The sequence below is a fragment of the Prionailurus bengalensis genome, chromosome A2, assembly GCF_016509475.1.
Source record: "Prionailurus bengalensis isolate Pbe53 chromosome A2, Fcat_Pben_1.1_paternal_pri, whole genome shotgun sequence".
In the NCBI taxonomy this organism is placed as follows: Eukaryota; Metazoa; Chordata; class Mammalia; order Carnivora; family Felidae; genus Prionailurus; species Prionailurus bengalensis.
The window spans coordinates 165691570-165709788 of record NC_057348.1 but is presented as its reverse complement, the minus strand read 5'-3'; the positions used below and the strand labels follow the sequence as shown (position 1 = coordinate 165709788).

General features: G+C 52.2%; 1 protein-coding gene across 4 annotated transcripts in view; it reads right to left on the bottom strand.

Moving 5' to 3' along the window:
• The window catches only part of DPP6 (dipeptidyl peptidase like 6), a 945711-nt gene that overhangs the window by 25647 nt on the left and 901845 nt on the right, over positions 1–18219 (bottom strand). For all 4 annotated transcript variants that reach the window (XM_043590488.1, XM_043590487.1, XM_043590485.1 and 1 more), the window contains exon 17: positions 8848–8895. In XM_043590488.1, the coding sequence (XP_043446423.1) occupies positions 8848–8895 (48 nt within the window). The remainder of the gene's footprint in view (positions 1–8847; positions 8896–18219) is intronic.

Below are 18219 nucleotides of genomic sequence, written 5' to 3'. Positions count from 1 at the left end.
CGAGCTCAGCTCGCCTGGAGCTAGGGAGAACACAGGCTCACCTCCGGAACAGCCCGTCCGTTCCTGGACCCCGGAGCGCCGGCTTCGAGTGGGAGCGTGCAATGTTCTCTTCGAGCACTGACTCTACAGACTGCGTTTGAATAGCTCGCCCTCTGTATTGAAATCCCACCCTTCACAGAGGCACCAAAGCAACAGACTATTAAATTTAGTTAAATATTAGATTTCTCATTTAATGATTGCCCACACAACTGGTTTTATCAGCAGAGAGCTGGCTGGCCCACAGGGGAGTTGAGTTAAGCCATTTTATTTGTTCCCATAATTGCATTCAAAGAAGGCAGGAGCTCAGCAGAGGAAATAAGAGAAGATTGGCATGTTCCCAGAGGACTCTTCTTTTGACTTCAGGGCCATGGGGACCTCCAGTCTGGAGCATACAAATGGCCACTCCTTAATTAAATGTGAGCCCCCTCTAATATTTGGTGGAATTAGCTATTATCAGATCTGGACACAGTGAGACCGAAGAAGCAAATGCCTGCTCATGGGGGCTGCCTCCCTGCCCGTGCCCTGGCGGGCGGATGGGGCATGGCCCGTGGGCGGTTCGGGGACTCTGTTGGTTCAGGGAAGCAGTGGGGGCATCACCGCTTGGCTGAATTTGGGGAAATGTGACCAGAATCTAACAGAAGCCAACAGGCGACTGACCTGATGACGATGAGAACAGCCCGCTCCCCTCCTGGCATTTCTGTAGGAGGTGGAGCGCAGGAGAGCACGTGCACGGAGAGTAGGCGTCTGCTTCGCCCTGCTGCGTGGTCTCATCGCCCTGCATGGGTTTCCTGTGCCTCTCACCGCCCAGGCCTGTCCTGGCACACTGCCGATGGCTTCCTCGTGTGCACCTGCCCCTGGTCGGCCGCCCCAGGGCCGTGCGGCTCGGACCAGTGCAGGCTGACGCCACGCCAGCACGGGCGCCCCTGTGCTCCCGAAGATCTCCTTTCTCTGAACGCTGAATGTCCGGTCGTTAGAGTCACTGTCACACAGTCGGGTAACAGTTGCTCCTTTTTGCTCTAGGTTTGTCTTCAGTAGGATTTTAAGGAACTTGAAGGCAGAGTCCCTGTGAATGAACTGATCTTTGGCACAACCACTGGCATCTGGCCAGGCAGGTGAATGGGATTAATCAGGAAGGGCTGTGTGTTGCCTGGGCTGACATGGCCCCCTCCCCACAATGCACTACACTGCCACGTAGTTCTGGGTGCAGCGGTGGGTGGGGTGGTAGCGACCTAGGAGGGAGAGAGGGAGGACACCAAGGTAGGGCTGGGAGGCTGGCTGTGTGCCGTTCTCTCTGTCGACCACACGCACGCTCGCTCACTGAACGTGCCGTATTTTGGTCTAAAATGACCCATCTGTAAATCTGATCACTCCATCCCCCACAAAGGCTGCCTGTGTGTGGAGTCCTGGGGATCCAGAAGACTTTCCGGATACACAGACAACGAGGGTTTGACAGAATGGGTCATTCCAGGCTTGGGGCTCCTGGTCTCTCTGACGTCCGTCTCCCGTCTGACCGGCGGGCCACAGAGGATGTGGTCTGTGGGCGGTTACTCAGGAAAAGATGCAGAGGGGCCAGGGTGGCTCCCAGACAGCGAGGACCATGTGGGCAAGGCCAGGCCACCAGGCAGCTCGCGTCTCGTACGATCTCAGAAAAGGACTGTCTTGATGTCCGCTGCAGGGGGAGTTGCTTTTGCATCTTGATAAAGACCCACGTGAGGAAGAAGAGAATCCTGTCCGTGAGTGTTGGTAAGGCAGTGGGCCTGGGCAGCCAGGTCACCTGGGGTTTGCCAGCACGCACTCAAGAACATGCTGTGCGGGCGCCTGGGTGGCTCAGTCGGTTAGGCGTCCGACTCTCGACTGCGGCTCAGATCATGATCTCACGGTTTGTGAGTTGGAACCCCGTGTCGGGCTTTGTGTTGACAGTGTGGAGCCTGCTTGGGATTCTCTGTCTCCCCTCTCTCTGTCCCTTCCCCGCTTGTGCTCTCTCTCACTCTCAAAAATAGAGAAGCAAACAAACAAAAAAACAAACAATGTAAAGAACACGCTGTGGGGTGCTGCCTGCGAACACACACTATGCCCACCTCCACCGCCCCCTGCACTTCCTCCCGCTGGCCAGGGAGCCCACCGGGAGGGTGCCGAGATTGCCGACAGGGCACCCACACAGCTGAGTGGTACTCCCTCTCCTACTTACGTTACGACCAGCCGAGCATTAACTGTGTCTTGTTGGTTTTTCTATCCCAGTACCTAAGTTGTTTGAATACCCAGGCATCAAATGAGTATACTTTGGTCCCAGGCATAATTACGTTCTTAAGGAAACAGCTTTTAAATAATTCAGAGTCACATCTGTGAACACCCTGCAGGCTCTGCTCGTAGATAAGATTTTCTAAAGGGAAAGAAGTCAAATATTCCCAGGGTGGCTCTGGGGTCATGGGGGAGGAGGAGGAAGGACAAAGAATTCTGAAACAGTAATTTCAAATTTCAGAGCAGGGCTGGAGTGGATGCAACGATCGGCCCAGAGCCAGACCCCTGACCTCGCAGGGCCCGTCTCGCCACCTGCCGTGCGGCCTTCCTGCGGCCCCCACCCTCCGTGCCTGTCACGGTCAAAGAGCACAGGCCTCACGTTAGCTGGCAGTCCGGGCTTCCCACAGTCTGTCCAGAAGCTGCCTTCCGGAGAGCCGGCTGGCCCTCCCGCCACTGCCACAGGCATGCGGACCCCCACATCTCCGTCTCCCTCCACACAGCCGGGTGGAACAGCCTTCCTGACGCACGAGGTGGCTGTGTCTCTCTGCTTGCCATGTCCAAAGCCAGCATGAGGTTCAAACACCGCTAGGGGCTTGGCGCTGAGCCAGACAGGGCCGGGGGTGGTTTTGGGAACTGTGATCAGAGAATCTGCGATTGTCCGCACATTGCTTAGACTATCGTGACAGCACAGCCGTCTCCAGCTGTTGCATCCTGGGGTCCGGGAGAGAGCCCCCGTGGTCAGGACTGTGTGCTTGGGGTCAGTGAGCCATGGTTCTGGTCCTGGACGAGGCGGTGCCATCCAGTAATTTGCTATAACGAGGCACGTGCAGGATACCGTGTGCAAAGCCCTTGGGCGGGCTGCACGGGATGAGATGGCCCCCCGATCCCGCTGAAAGTGGTGAATGCCACGACGATGGGGCACTCAGTGGCCAGCACCAGAAGGTGAAGTTTAAGGGCTCAGTCCTTCCAGCCCACAGAATACTTCCCGGCCTGCTCCAGCCCAGAAGCAGCACCTTCTCTTCCTCCGGGGGGGAAAGGGGGCCAGCATGGGTCTCCTGGCCGGCTCACTGTGGGCACCAGATGGAGAACACTAGATCTGCAGAAGCCCCTCAGGCCGCGTTGACAGCAAGGCCAATGGATGGTGGGCCAGAGGCAAAGGCCAGGCTGGAAAGAGGACCCACCGCTTTCTAGCCATACGTGCATGTGTGCGCATGTGTTTCCTCGATTTTCTTAACTGGAAAATGGGGGTGATAGCAGACTGTCACGTGAGGACAGAACGGGCCCATAGCAAGTGATTCCTAAGTGCTGGCCTAGTCACGTGGACGCCACGGTTACTCTCTGGGCCCCTGGCCAGGTCAAGTTTCCAGAACATATTCCCGGCGCAGCATCACTCATAACGAGCCCGCGTGGGGTGGGGCTTGGCAGCATCGAGGATGCGGGACCACAGGCTGGGTTTGCGACTACAGATGAGAGGTGCCTGCCCGCCCTTCACCTTGTGCCTCGCCTGGAAGGAAAGAACTCAGCTCACCTGGAGCGCACCTGCACGTGAGGGTGGTCGGCTAGTCCCGGCCCAGCAGGGGTCACACTCGTGGACCTGCAGCTTCGACCACCGCTCACTCCAGGCAGGGGCCCGGCCCCCCCCACGGACTCCTCAACGGAGAGGGACCCACCCAGTGTCACAAACACCGAGAGCGCTTTGTTCTGTGCCGGCGACGCGGCTGGGGACGAGATGGGGCAGAAGCTCTGTCAGAGGACACATCGAAAGTTACACACACAGAAAAGAGCCTCTCACACATCCCGCCGACAAAACCCGAGGCTGGGACCCCAAGCGCGGGGTCCGATATGCTACCACACCTGCAGCTTCTGGTTCTCTCTGTCCAGGAGGACCCAGGCCCGTCTGTGGTGCCACCCTCTGTGACGGAGCAGGAGGAGCTGGGGGTTCCAGGCATGGGGTCTCCTGCTCTGGTACTTATTTTCAAGTCACGTCATCTGCTTGGGCCCCACGCTGGCGGCTGGCACCCAACAGGCTTGCCATCAATGTTCTCACTGAGTGAGCCGAGAAATTGGAACATTTTTCCATTTTACCTCATCTTTAAGAACGCGGAGCAGACCAGAGGGTTCACTGTGACTTGCTGGTGTTTTTACTCTCCCTTTCCTTTCTTCCTTCTTTTCTCTCTTTTTAAACCCACTTCCCACCGTCTCCTTGAAGAATTCAGATAATTTGCTCTTCAACAGTCAGAATTCCAGAAGAAATAACACATCAGCTGTTGGGATTCCCGCGATCCGAGCCTCAGTTTTGTCATCTGTGAAATGGAGCCGGCTGCCATTCTCACGGGTTATTGATGAGAAGCAAGGAAAAGAGCCTCATCATGCGCTATGCGACGGTACTGTGACCGTCACAGCCCTTGGGCATCACGTGTCACATCAGACTACCGAGGCCGTGGGGTCTGGCTTCTGCTGAGGACACGGGGGACTCTCAGACCAAGGGAGCCCCAAGGGATGAGCACTGAGGCTGCTGAGTGGGTGGGACCAACATGCCGTCTACATGGGGCATGAGGAGCACGTCTTCCGGAGCTCTGTGGCCCGCAGCTGTCGGGGTCTCCGACCTCCAGCCTTGGAAGTGAAGAAGTTCGATTAGTTGTTGCCTATCATCCTTTTTAACTCCCAGATCTGGGATTTCCAGAACGAAACAGCTTTCCTTTCTTCTCCGTGATGAGCCCCATATGCACGGCCACCTGACGCCCAGTGAGTCAAACAAACCAGCACTCGGCCCTTGTCCTGCCTACCGCTCCAAACGGAGCCCGCTTCTTATCTGGGAATTCCTACAGCAGAGTTGGGAAAATGAGGACAATTTTTTTTTTTTAAAGAAAATCACAAAAACAACCGAAATCCCAATCCCTACCAAATTTGAAAAGTCCACAAATCTCTACCCTTCATCGAGGTCTCTCGGACCTTGACTCTGGGTCTGACAAAGACCCCAGGATTCGCATCCCTGCTCACGCCAGGCACTGACCAACATGTGCCTCTCTGTTTAGGTCTGTTATTACGTCTTCTGTCTTCTGTGCCCTCAGAAGATTCCAGGCTCACGCGGGTAGGAGCGGGTCCCTGGCCCCACGCCCCCATAACCACCCATCTGTCCCTGGAGCTTCCCCTGCTGGCTCTGTGCTCTCCTCCTGTGTTCCTGCGTCCCCAGGCGGTGCTCACGGCCACAGTCAGAGAACCCTCCCTGGTGTGTGTGGGGTCAGCCCCCTCATAGGGACCCCTCCAGCACGAGCACCTCTGTCACAGTCTGGGGCCTCTGGAGAGCACTCCATGGGCTGGTTCAGGGAAGTATTCGACAAGCTTGTGCAGGCAGAGTGATCTATACAAAATTGGCCAATATTTCTGCACTCAGTCACTTCTCTCAAGGACTGGCAAAGGTTGCCAGTGGCATCCTAGACCCATGCTCCTTCGTCCTGTGACGGTGACAGGAGGCACCACGGGCCTCTCTCCCTCCTTCCTGGGCTTCCCTTGCACCTTGGTGGGCCCACGTGAGGGGGTTCTGGCCGCTGGAAATGCCGCATACCACTGCTAGGCTGTGCAAGGTCTGATGTCCTGACCCACAGCATCTTCCCTTTCTCCTTCTTCCCGTCCACGTGGCCGGAAGCTGGGGTGATGATGATGGGCCGCAGTCTGGAAGGAACTTGTAAGCCCAGGTTCCTCTCAGAAGAGCGACAAGGATCACACCATCTGAACTTTGTGTGAGCGAAACACAAACCTTTGTTTTGCTGTGTCGTGTGCTGGACTGTGTCCCCCAAGATGCTGAAGTCCTAACCTCCCCATATCTTATTTGGGATGAGGGTTTTTGCAGAGGAAACAAGTTTAGTTGAGGCCATCAGGGGCCCTGATCCAATACGACTGGTGTCCTTAGGAAAAGGGGGACATTTGGACACAGGGACGCACACAGGGAGGCCGTGTGAGGAGGCAGACTGGCTCTCACACAAGCCAAGAAACACCCATAATTGCCAGAAGCCACCAGAATCCGGGCAGAGACCTGGACCAGACTCTCCCTTACAGCCTCCGAACAAAGTCGCCTGCTGACACCTCGCTCTTGAACTCGCAGCCTCCAGAGCCGGGACAGAATCCAGCGCCCCATGTGCGCCGCGCTGGGACGGGAGCCCCGGGAGACTCCCACGTGAAGATTTGGGTGGTGGCAGCTGTTAGCGCTCGGCCATGAAACCCCGACTTCCTCTGAGGTGCAAGGAGCCGGGACAAAAGCCATCTCTGTGCGTTCTCCACAGCCAGCGGGACGAGGAACTAAGCTGTGACCGGCAACAGGAACGCGGGCGTGCGGGTGGCCCTTGCAGGAAGCCAGCCTGCAGGGACGGTCGTGCTTTGCCCTCTCTCCACCTTCTGGCCACTTTTCATCACAAAGCCACTCGAGGGCGGAAGTGACGAGCTGGACAAGCGGTGGGGCAGGCAGGAGGGCATGATGACTGTGGAGCTGGCGTGGCAGACGGGGATGCACACAGACAGCAACGTGTTCCGTCCCGTTGAAGCGACTGCTGTGTTAGGGTTCCGTGACACCGCCAGACCCTAGCTGACAGGCGAGGTTCTTCTACTTTAAAAGAAGCCTTTGGGGAGCCTGGGTGGCTCAGTCGGTTGAATGTCCGACTTCGGCTTGGGTCATGATCTCGCAATCTGTGAGTTCCAGCCCTGCATCGGGCTCTGTGCTGATGGCTCAGAGCCTGGAGCCTGCTTCGGATTCTGTGCCTCCCTCTCTCTCTGCCCCTCCCCCACTCACGCTCTGTCTTTCTCAAAAACAAACATTAAAAAAATAAAAAAAAAATAGGGCATAGTTCCACGTGCTCTGTACCCAGCCTCCCCCAGGAGTGACGGCCTCCGTGACCCGGCGTGGCCTTGAGAGCAAGACACCAACACTGGGGCGGAGCCACTGGCCACACACCTCATTCAGTTTTCATCAGACTGTAGATTTTTAAGAAGGGAAAAACTTCATGAAATATCGGGAAATTATCTATGTCCTCTTGTATTTTAACAAACCCTCTTAATGGAACAATCCACGTTTTCGTCAGAAAAAAAGGATGCCCCAGCAGAGGCTTTGTGAAATACTTCCATCTTTTCTGGTGAAATCCGTAGCTAAGGAGATTCTGGCATGAACACTCGAGGGCTGTCATGCGGGCCGTGTCTGTGGATCCCACAGACACATGCCTTGGGGTGGGGGTCCTGGCCCGACCCGCTGGCCAGGCTCCCCAGGACTCTCCAAGCCCTTGTGCCGGGAAGAGCGGGCAGCCTGGGGGCGGGCAGGGGAGGCGGGTGCAGCCCAGGGAATCCTGTGTCAAACCGTGTCCCTACTGGACGTGTGGCCAGACCCCCAAACCTCACAGGCTCCTAGAAACGTTCCCCAGTCGTGCTGGAGATGAGGCCTGGGGCCGGGCACCCTTCACCCTGAACCCCCACTCCCCCCAGCACACAGGGAGGCCAATACAGCCCCCTCCCTCCCTTCTCCCCTTTGAGGGCCACACAAGTGTTTTGAGTGGGTTTTGTAACCATCTGATGTCCCTCTTTTTGCCTTTTTTTTTTTTTACATTTAAGTGATTTTAAAAATCTATTTCTGATTTTTTTTTTAATTATGCATTTCTAGTCATTATTTGATGAGCTTTGTGGAATACTGTCATTATCTGGGAATACTCTCTAAATGCTGTCTCTTGAAATAAATCTGTTTTACCCACTTTTGAACACTTTGACCACTTTTTAACCAGTGTCTAAACAGATGGTGGGAGACCCCCTCTTCCACGCTTTCCCCCTCGCCAGTGCCGTTCGAAGCCCTACCACCGAGACAGGAGTCAGAGTCACTGATGGCCTGCTGCCGTGACACTCGAGGGACGTGCAGGGTCACCCCGCCATCGGGGCCTCAGGTCTGACTTGCTGTTCGAGGGCAGGGTACAGAGAGGAGGCGGGTGGTGCCCTGGTAGGAAGGAGGGAGGAGTTGGGAGGAAGGAGGCAGTAGGGTTCCTTGGGGACAGGAAGGTCAAGAAGTAAGGCCAAGAAGGGGACAGACCTCTGCATGTGCGTGTCAACCTGCACGGGGTCCCCTCAAGCAAAAATGTGCTGTGAGGTCCTCAAGAGGCTCCGGAAAGTTTCGTCCCTGCAGCGGCATGCACGTGAAGCCCCTCCGTGCTGTGAGGGTGTCCCCCGGCCACAAAGGGCAGGTGAGTCTCAAAGCACCCACGGAGCCTTGGCCCCCAGTGGGAGGTTCTAAGAGGAGAGGAGGGTCGGGAGGGCCAGACTGAGGAGCTGGGGGCCATGGGCCCTGTTCAGCGCCCCGCACGGGGGCCCTGCATGGTTGCGGTGGCCTCCGGGCCTCAGCACTCGTGGGGCGGGGGCACCTTCTGTCTGGGTGGCTCTGACATTTGATCGATACTGCTAGTCGTGGGGGTCACTCTGAACTGCGAGGACATCCCCATCTCTGGGTCTCCAGACAGGACTCCGTGGGCTGGACTCTCTCGCAAGGCTCAGCTTCCTCTCTGCCACGGCACGGGAAGGTTCCAGAAAAGAGCAAAAGGCACTTACTTTTCTTATCCGTTGTGTTGTGCACTGTCACTGTGGGGACTCCAGGACCTGGGCAGGTAGGGAGGGGGAGCCAGACAAGAAACAGAAAGAAGGTTGTTAGTGTAGCCGAAGCAGGAGAGAACCCCGGCCTTCCTTACAGCTTGCACACGTGTGGGCCCGGACAGGCCCTTGTACTGCAGGCTGTCTGTCTTCCTCTGGGCCCTCGTTCATCACAAGGGGCCCGATGAAAACTCCCTATGTTCCCGCTGCAGAAATGCATACACATCATTTTACAGAGCCTGACTTGGTTCACCCCCTCCCCGCTCCACGGTCCTTGCACCGACACAAATCACACGCCGTGCGCGGAGTTCGAGTGAACGGCTCAAGCGGCCAATCCTGGACGGCTTCCTGCGAGAGAAGCCATCCCCTCCGCTGGCCTCTTGGAACACCTGGTAAACACTCGCGACCACAGCAGGGCTATGTTGTAGACTTTCGCCTGTGCGTCCGTCTCCCCCGGAACCGTGCTTGCGGCTTCCCAGCTTCAGGCTGCCAGGAAGCCCGGGGCCCCGCGGTGTGAGGGAAGGCACAGACCTCCTTGGCTTCAGTCCATGGTCAACAGCCTTATTCTCGTGAGCAAGAAGAGAGTCCAGAAAGCACAAGGGGCTTCCCAAATTATTTCTATATCATTTTGAAAGTAGACTATGAGGTGGGCGACCTTTCTGATCTCTCTGCCCGCTCTGCAAATCCACTCTGTTCCAGCCAGCTGGACTTCTGCAGATTCTGAAGGACGCGTATCATTCTCTCTGTCCCCAGACGCTGCCATGGCTTTTTTCTTCGTTGAAGTCTCTGCTCAAATGCCTTCTCCAGCCACCCAATGGGAAAGAGCACCTCTCATGACCATGCCACCAGCCCCCACCTGTCCCTGTTTTCTTCCCCTTTAGAGAGGTCACTGTCACATTCTGTACAGTTGGGTCCTTATAACAGAAATTTTCAGAATTTGCTCACTGTCCGCGTGTTCAACTGCACCAGAGTGTAAGCTCTAGAATTTATAGGGACAAAATGAGATGCCGTCTTCCTGCTGTTATTTCTAGCACCTGGATGGTACTCGGGATATAGTGGGTACTTGACTACATGTTCATGGAGTGAGTGCTGAGTGGTGATCCCAGAGCGTCCAGGAAGGAGCCCTGTGATCCTGGGGGACTGGGGACGATGAAGGCAGGCGGGAAGCGGGTGGGCAGAGAAGGGTCCATCACAGGGACATGGTCGTCGGGTTGTTTCCTGCTCTCTGCTTCAGGCTGGGGACTCTGGGACTCTATGAGCTCACAGAGATGGGCCACATCTGAGCTGGAGGCGAACATGGACTGTTCGGGGAGAGGGATGGCTGGAGTTCAGCTTCCTTGGGGTCATCGTACCTTCTGCGTGCTTCTCGGGCCACAGACCAGTGGCTCAATTGAGAGCCACAAAACCTGGCACAGATCCCACTGTAGTCAGGCTTAAAGACCCCACTGCACTGGCTAAAGAGTGGTCCCAGTCCAGGGCCCAAAGAGGATGTGCCAGAAAAACAAAGGGGCTTCAGACCCCAGACCCTGGCTGAGCTGAGACACAGCCTGTGGGTCGCACCAGCCACGGACCTCAGAGCCTGTCCACTGGACTGGACCCAGACACTGTCTAATGCACATCCAAAGTCTGGGAGGCCCTGGGGCCTTATTCCCTCTCCCCCCTATGCCCCCTCCACCATTGACCCACAGATAGGATATTCAATTACATGGGCATTTCAGATAAACACTACAGTATGTAAATATATATTTATATACTGTATACAAATATATATATATATATATTTGTATAAATATGTCCCATGCAGTATTTGGGACTTACCACTAAAAAAAATTACTTGCTATTTGCCTGAAATTAAAGGGAACTGCATGTCCTGTATTTTTGTTTGCTAAATCTGACACCATCTCCCCAGGGGCGCAGGCAGCAGTGATCTGAGAGTCTAGGTGTTTAAATCTAAAGAGACAGCCCTCACTGAAAGGGGTTTAAACACTGGCTGTGGGTTTAAATTATTGAATCAAACTAAGTTTCCCGGCTCAAAGATCCATTTTCCCTCATGGGGAGCTCATGTGGAAGAACAGATCAGTTATTGAGAAATAAAGACACTACATGTATTTCCTCTGCACGTTTCAGGGGGAGTAAATTCGCATACAGAGCGTATCCTGCATTTTGATTAATAATGTAAACAACTATTATTTATTTAGTGCCTACTATGTAGAGGCACTCTGCAAGATGTTTGATATGAGTAATTCATAATGCTCACAGTAGCCCTCCAAAGTCGATCTTACAGATGAGAAAACGCAGGTTCTGAGAGTTTGAAGCCTTCCATCTAACCCACACAGTAAGAAACTCATCCCTCCTCAGTTTTTTTTTTTATCTTTTATTATTATTTTTTAACGTTTATTTATTTTTGAGACAGAGAGAGACAGAGAATGAACGGCGGAGGGGCAGAGAGAGAGGGAGACACAGAATCAGAAGCAGGCTCCAGGCTCTGAGCTGTCAGCACAGAGCCCAATGCGGGGCTCGAACTCACGGACCGCGAGATCGTGACCTGAGCTGAAGTCAGATGCTCAACCGACTGAGCCACCCAGGCGCCCCCCTCCTCAGTTTTTAATTCATTAACTTGATATATGTTGCTAAAAAAAAATGCAAACACTGAAGAACGGAATAAAGTGACAAGTGAAATACCCTTCTGACCCCCACTTCCCAGAGGTGACCTAAATATCTCCAAAATGTCTTAAGATGATTCTCTGTGTATATGTGGTCATATTTGCACACACACAGATATTTTAAACAGGTTCAAGTAACATAAAAACACCTGCATAGAAACCAGCAACTTTGTCAAATCTTAAGGCCGAACCCTATTGCCTCAGTGTTTTGTTTTTGTTTTTGTTTTTAAATAAAACATGGACTTGAGGGCACCTGTCCACCCTTCCCTGATCTCAGCCTGCTCCCTTCCCAGAGGTAACTGTTACCTTGAGGTGACTTATCATCCTCCCGCACTTAAAAGATACTTTTGTGGGGCGCCTGGGTGGCTCAGTGGGTTAAGTGTCCGACTTTGGCTCAGGTCACGGTGTCACAGTTTGTGGGTTCGAGCCCCACATGGGGCTCTGTGCTGACAGCTCGGAGCCTGGAGCCTGCTTCAGATTCTGTGTCTCCCTCTCTCTCTGCTCCTCCCCTGCTGGCACTCTGTCTGTCTCTCTCTCTCAATGTAACAAATAAGCATTAAAATAATTAAAAGACGTTTTTATCACATGGTCTGTGTCCACAATCTCATGTTTGTCACATACATTGTAGCCCAGCATCTGGAGATGGGGCCAAACGGGCAGCACGCGAGTGAGCAATTGTTTGGAGTCGGCACAGCCGTGAGAGGTGACGATGCTCGGTGCCGTGCGGCCTACAGCTCCACGGCGGAGCGTCTTGCAAGCACCGTTGCACACACCCCTGCACACACCCGTGAGGAGGCGCGTAGGAGGTCCTTCTCAACAGCACCGGTGCCTGAGCAGCAGTGGCCCAGCTAACCCCTAGCGGGAGACGGGGCGGCTTAAATCAGCGCATTCACACGGAGAAGGTTGGAGAGCACATGAAATGAATGAGTCAATCCACACCTGCTGACGTGGACGAACATGAAAAACGTAAACTTGCCTGAGGACATGAAGTTGCTGAATGGTAAATACTGGGGTAAATACTGCAATGTACAATTATGTAAGTAATTCTGAAAGGTTGTAACAGATGTGTAGTATTCCATTATATGGATATATATATATACATGGATATATAATTTATATATATAAATGATATATATAAATTGTATATATAATTTATATTATATATTATAAATTTATATATAATATATATTACACACATTATAATTAACAATGTATACATACTACAATTTATTTGGTGCCTTCCCTGCTGACGGAAATTTAGGCTGTTTCCTTTTGTTCTTCGTTACCATAAACAGCGCTGCAGAAAACTCGCTCGCTCGTATCTTTGCGCGTGGACGAGACCGTCAGTTAAGCTAGCTACCAGCACTGCGACTCCTGTGTTGAAAGGTTTTTATGGTCAGCTTTCACTAAACCAGCTTCAGGGTCCAAACACGGAGCCCCTACCTTCAGTGCTTAAAAAAATGAAAGCTTATCTCTTGCTAATGTCACGTCCTGGTAAACGCGCGGCGACACTGGGTTCTCCGTGTGGCGTCCTGGTTCTGGGACCCAGGCTGAAGCTCCCAGCCCTCGTCGGGAACGAACTGGGTCACAGCAGGAGGAGGTGAGCAAGGGGGACACACGGGGGCTCCTAAAGCGTCTGGGCCCTGCTGTCATACTCACCGGCTCTCATGCCTTTGGCCAACAGAGGGGAAGGGACCTCTCTCGAGGGGGGCTGGGGTCACGTGGCGATGGGGAGGGTCCCAGGGGGTTGTGCGTGAGTCGTGGGGCAGCCGTCTACTGCCTCAGGCAGAGGCATCTGAGTCCTAGTCGATATAGACTCATGCTCTCTAACTTACAGTTTATGGGGGGGGGGGGTCTGCATTACGACAATGGCTCCAGTGGGCAGACACAGTACTTGGCATTGGTTTAATGCACATTTCTCAGATTTTGAGTGAAGTGGGCCATCTTCTCGCCTTTCTTTGACATTTGCGTTGTGTGTGTGTGTGTGACTGCAAACTGCCCTTTCCTGCCCTTCGTCCACCACCACCGTGCTGGGGCCTGTCCCTGTGCTGTTTAGGGATTTATCTCTTTACTGCTGCTGCAGAAGCTTCTCCTGGGTTCTCCCTCATCTGTCACTCAAAAAGGGTCCCTGGTACCAATGGTAGCAATTGCTGTGCCGAATTGAAATGAAAAAAAAAAAAAAAAAAAAAAAAGTAACTGCTCCTACCAGGTTCCCACCACACCCCCAGAGAACAGAAGACAGACAGACAGACACACACAATCTGAAATCCTCATGCTGGAAATCTGGGTCCCCGGTGCCTATTCAGAATCTGGGACTCAGCGCTGTATACAAAATGCTTGCCGAATGGATTAATGGCTAACGAACAAAGACCTTTTCAGCATACACTTGGCCATGACATATCAAGGCAGCACACTGAAATCAGGCTAAGGAAGGATCTCTTAAGCCCATCCCACGTCTCCGTGTTTTAGAATCCAGCTTTTTGGCTCTCTGTGGGTACGTGGTCACCCCTCAGCCCCCACCCACCTTTTCTCTAAGTGCCAAGCGTAACTGCCTCCGTCTATAAGGGTTGAACGGCGTTCTTTTCCTCGAGAGCCACACCACAACTGTGCTGTATTCACCACTGTTTTAATATACAAGATTCTTTAGAATAGCCAAACAGAAACAAAACACACAAGAAATACGTTTAAAGAGGACACAAAACAAAAGTTAAAAAGCAGCCCCTGTGTATAATTTAAACCTACCGATTCTAACCTTCCAGATCCTGTCCGAAGGTCAGACCCTCCTCTGGGAGAAAATGCCCTAGGTGGGTTTTAAGATTACCCAAACGGGTTTGAGATTTCTATGGTGGTCAGGCTCCTCAAAATTGGCAGGTAATTTAGAAACCCACCTTGGGGCGCCTGGGTGGCTCAGTCGGTTGAGCATCCGACTTCAGCTCAGGTCATGATCTCACGGTTGGTGAGTTTGAGCCCCGCGTTGGGCTCTGTGCTGACTGCTCAGAGCCTGGAGCCTGTTTCAGATTCTGTGTCTCCCTCTCTCTCTCTGACCCTCCCCCATTCATGCTCTGTCTCTCTCTGTCTTAAAAATAAATAAACGTTAAAAAAAATTAAAAAAAAAAAGATGCTTAGACTTTGTGATACTTTGATCACACCTGGGCTAGCGTTCACCTACGACTTCTCTCAGAAGAGAAGGGACATGCCCAATACACTAACAGCATACGCAGGATTGGGGGAGAGCTTATCACAAAAAAGGTAGATCCCTACACCCACTGTAAACAAGAACACGTTTACTAACGAGTCTTAGGAGGGACTCACTGAAGTTTGAAACTGGTCTTCCTTCCTCTTCTTCCAAAAACATCTAATGCACATACAGCCAACACCTCACTGATGAAACGCGTTGTTTTGTACAGTACAAAGCTCTTGGCTATGTTGTCACTGCCTCTCTGTTATCCGTGCACACGTTATTGTGACTGAAACCTGGAAAATCTGGCTTTTTGCTTTACAGACAGCCAGAACCCTACAGGACTCTGCTCAACGGTGATTCTGACAACTCCTGTTCATGGCTTCTTTTCACTTTGCGTGTAATTCAATGCGACAAACATACATAGAGATTCTGTGTGTGCAAGGCACGCTGCCAGGTCCAGGGGAAACGGCCAGAAACAGACAAAGTATTTGCTGTCAGGGACTCACTGTCTAGAACAAAATAGACCAGGACAAAATACAAAATGCACAGAAATAGGCTTTGATGCCGTATCGTGAGCAAAATCACCAGAAGGCACACGGTTCAGAGGTGAGCAAGTTGACTCCCGCAGGCGGGGACGTGGTTGGGGAGCCTGCCCTGGTTCCAGCTCTGCGCCTTTTCTCCTCTGGGTCTCACGTGCAGAAGACAGTCAAGCCTGGATTTTGAGTCACGTGTTCTGTGAGTGTTCCGCAAGACGAGCAAACATTTCTAACAAATCTTAACTTTATAGAGGAGTGATGTTGCGCAACACAAGTCGTATGTGATGCCAGACGCCGTGTGATCACAACTGAGCCAATGGTTCTTCTCTCTTTCTCTCTCTCACTCCCTGCGGGATTGTGGGTGATCGTCTCCCATGCTCAGATGCTGGTCTCAGGAGGTGGTGTTTGGCAGAAATCCCTGACTTTTCAGAACATTGGAAGGTGCCCCCAACTGGCACTGGTGTATTTTTTGTCACCTCCAAGCACCTATGGACAGTTCTTTGCTTTTCCAGACAAGAGTAACCTGAAGAAGGCTTTGCTTCATTCTAGGTGAGGCTGCCTGCAGATATAGACCCTTTCCTCGGCTGCCTTATTGCCAGTAACATTAAATACAGTCTATGACAAGAGTTTATTAATACCGTACTGTAGTCAACATCCGTGCGAACATATACAATGGCCCCCGTGCAGAAAAGATTCCATTGAGCCAATCGAGAGCAGTGATGGTTAGTGATACTGAAAGTTGTCCTACACAATAGCCCTCCTCTCTCTTGTCTCCCTCACACCAGCCATGAAGGTTTTCAAAGGTAAGTGCAAGTTAATTCGTTTTTCTCTTTATATTTTGTATTTTCTTTAGTATCTTGTATTATATGACGGTATTGTAATCATTTTTTAATGAATATTTTTGGGTTGTGGAACGAATCATCTGAGTTTCCATGATTTCTTCTGGGGAAATTTGCTTTGATATACAAGAGCTTTGGATTTACAAGCATGTTTCCGGAACAAATTGCGCTCACAAACCAAGGTTTTACTGTACGGGCTTGTCGAGGTCTACTCTTAGTAAGAGCGTCAAAGGCTGCTACGACCACTTTTGGGCGCCCACTACTTGCCAGGCCCTGTGCCGGGTGTTGGGGTGACACTGCCTCCGTGTCCCTCTGTGAGGCTGGCGTACCCTACTCCGGAGACAGGAACTGTACGACCGGAGCCTCCCTCTGAAATGCAGACACGGGCAAGAGGCCGAGGCGACAGTCTAGACCTGGACCGAGAAGGAGATTCTACTTTCAGCCCAAAGTGGAAGCCAAGGAGGGCAGAAGAGAGTGAATATCACTGCTCTGCTCCCTCTCAGCCTGGCCTTCTGGGATCTGGACAGTTTTGTCTGGTCTTAGGACAGGGGGCATGCTTTTGAAAGCATACGGTTATACCTCACTGCAAATTCCTCTCTGCAACTGGGTGAAATAGTCCATTTCCCATTCTGTACACGCATGTGTACTGCGATCCCCTTCCACGTGCACTCTGACATTCACACGGCGCGCACGCTTATGAACATGATGGGTAGATGGAAAAACATTTATCACGATTCTCTTCGTCCTGTCCTGATATTTCTGAAGTCCCTGGTGGGTAAGCCTGTGTCATAGCTGGTGGACCCCTGGAACATGCAGTGAGAGCACTAATATGTTCAAACCCAGATGCAGAGGGGCACCTGAGTGGCTCAGTCGGTTAAGCATCCAACTTCGGCTCAGGTCATGATCTCACAGTTCATGAGTTCGAGCCCCGCATCAGGCTCTGGGCTGACAGCTCGGAGCCTGGAGCCCGCTTCGGATTCTGTGTCTCCCTCTGTCTGCCCCTCTGCTGCTTGCACTGTCTCTCACATTGTCTCAAAGATAAATAAACATTAAAAAAAACCTGTCAAACCCAGATGCAGAACCGTGCGTTTGCCGACAGAGAAAGCTCGTTCTATTTGCTCGGCCTTTGCTTACGAAGACATATAAACAACATTTGGTTTTCTAAAAACTTTGGTTAGTGACCGAGACCATTTTGGCTCAAGTGAGATATCTGACTTCCAAATGCATATTGTTCCTGAGGGGAGATAAAAAATAAACCGTAGCAAGCAAATCCACAACCAATGCGTATGGGAGTTTTGACCCACGGAGTCCCTGCGGTCAGAGGCGAAGCATTCAGATTTCACAAAGAAAAGACTAAATTACGCAACAGACGTGCAAACAGAAAAATCTTCACATTCGCGCTTCTGGTTTCTGGTGCCGTTTATGCCAGAACATTCATTTACACTTGCTTGACTGCATGGGGAAAAGTGACAATTACACATGCAAATGAAGTGATTAAAAAGGACACAAAACTGGAAACGAGAAAAAAAAATCATCACAATAAAAAAAAAAAATTCACCGAGACAGTGTTTGTCTTCCTCCCTCTCCTCTCCATCCTTGGAGGATGTTTATGTGACAGATAATTTCCAAGCAGGGCTAAACCCACGGCATGCGGACAATGGAGTTCACTGCGCATGGCAGGAGCACTGATGAATGGTCTCAAAACCAGCTGCTGGGAGTGCGAGAAAAGGCGAAGGCTCTGGTCGAGACAGTCGGCGCGGCTCCTCAGTGCACGGAATCCAGATCTCTTTATTTGCCAGCTCATGCATTATGTATGCCGGCTACGCAGAGTTTATACATGGAGGCGATATTATCATACTGCTAAACAGGGACCTAGCCAAGCTACCGGTGCTATCATGGATGATTAACATATTTGTCCTAGAGACAGTATTTCCTAGTTGACGCGGCAGACAGATTTTGTTGCTGTTTGATTTCGAGACCTTGTGGTCGCTGGCATAAACCCTGGCATTTGGGGGGTCTGCCTGCCACACCCCACAGCACTGGGTTTTGCTTCCGTCTAATTCTGTGCATCGGGGGACCTTGGATGAGGTCACACTTCCGTCCATGCAGCAGCC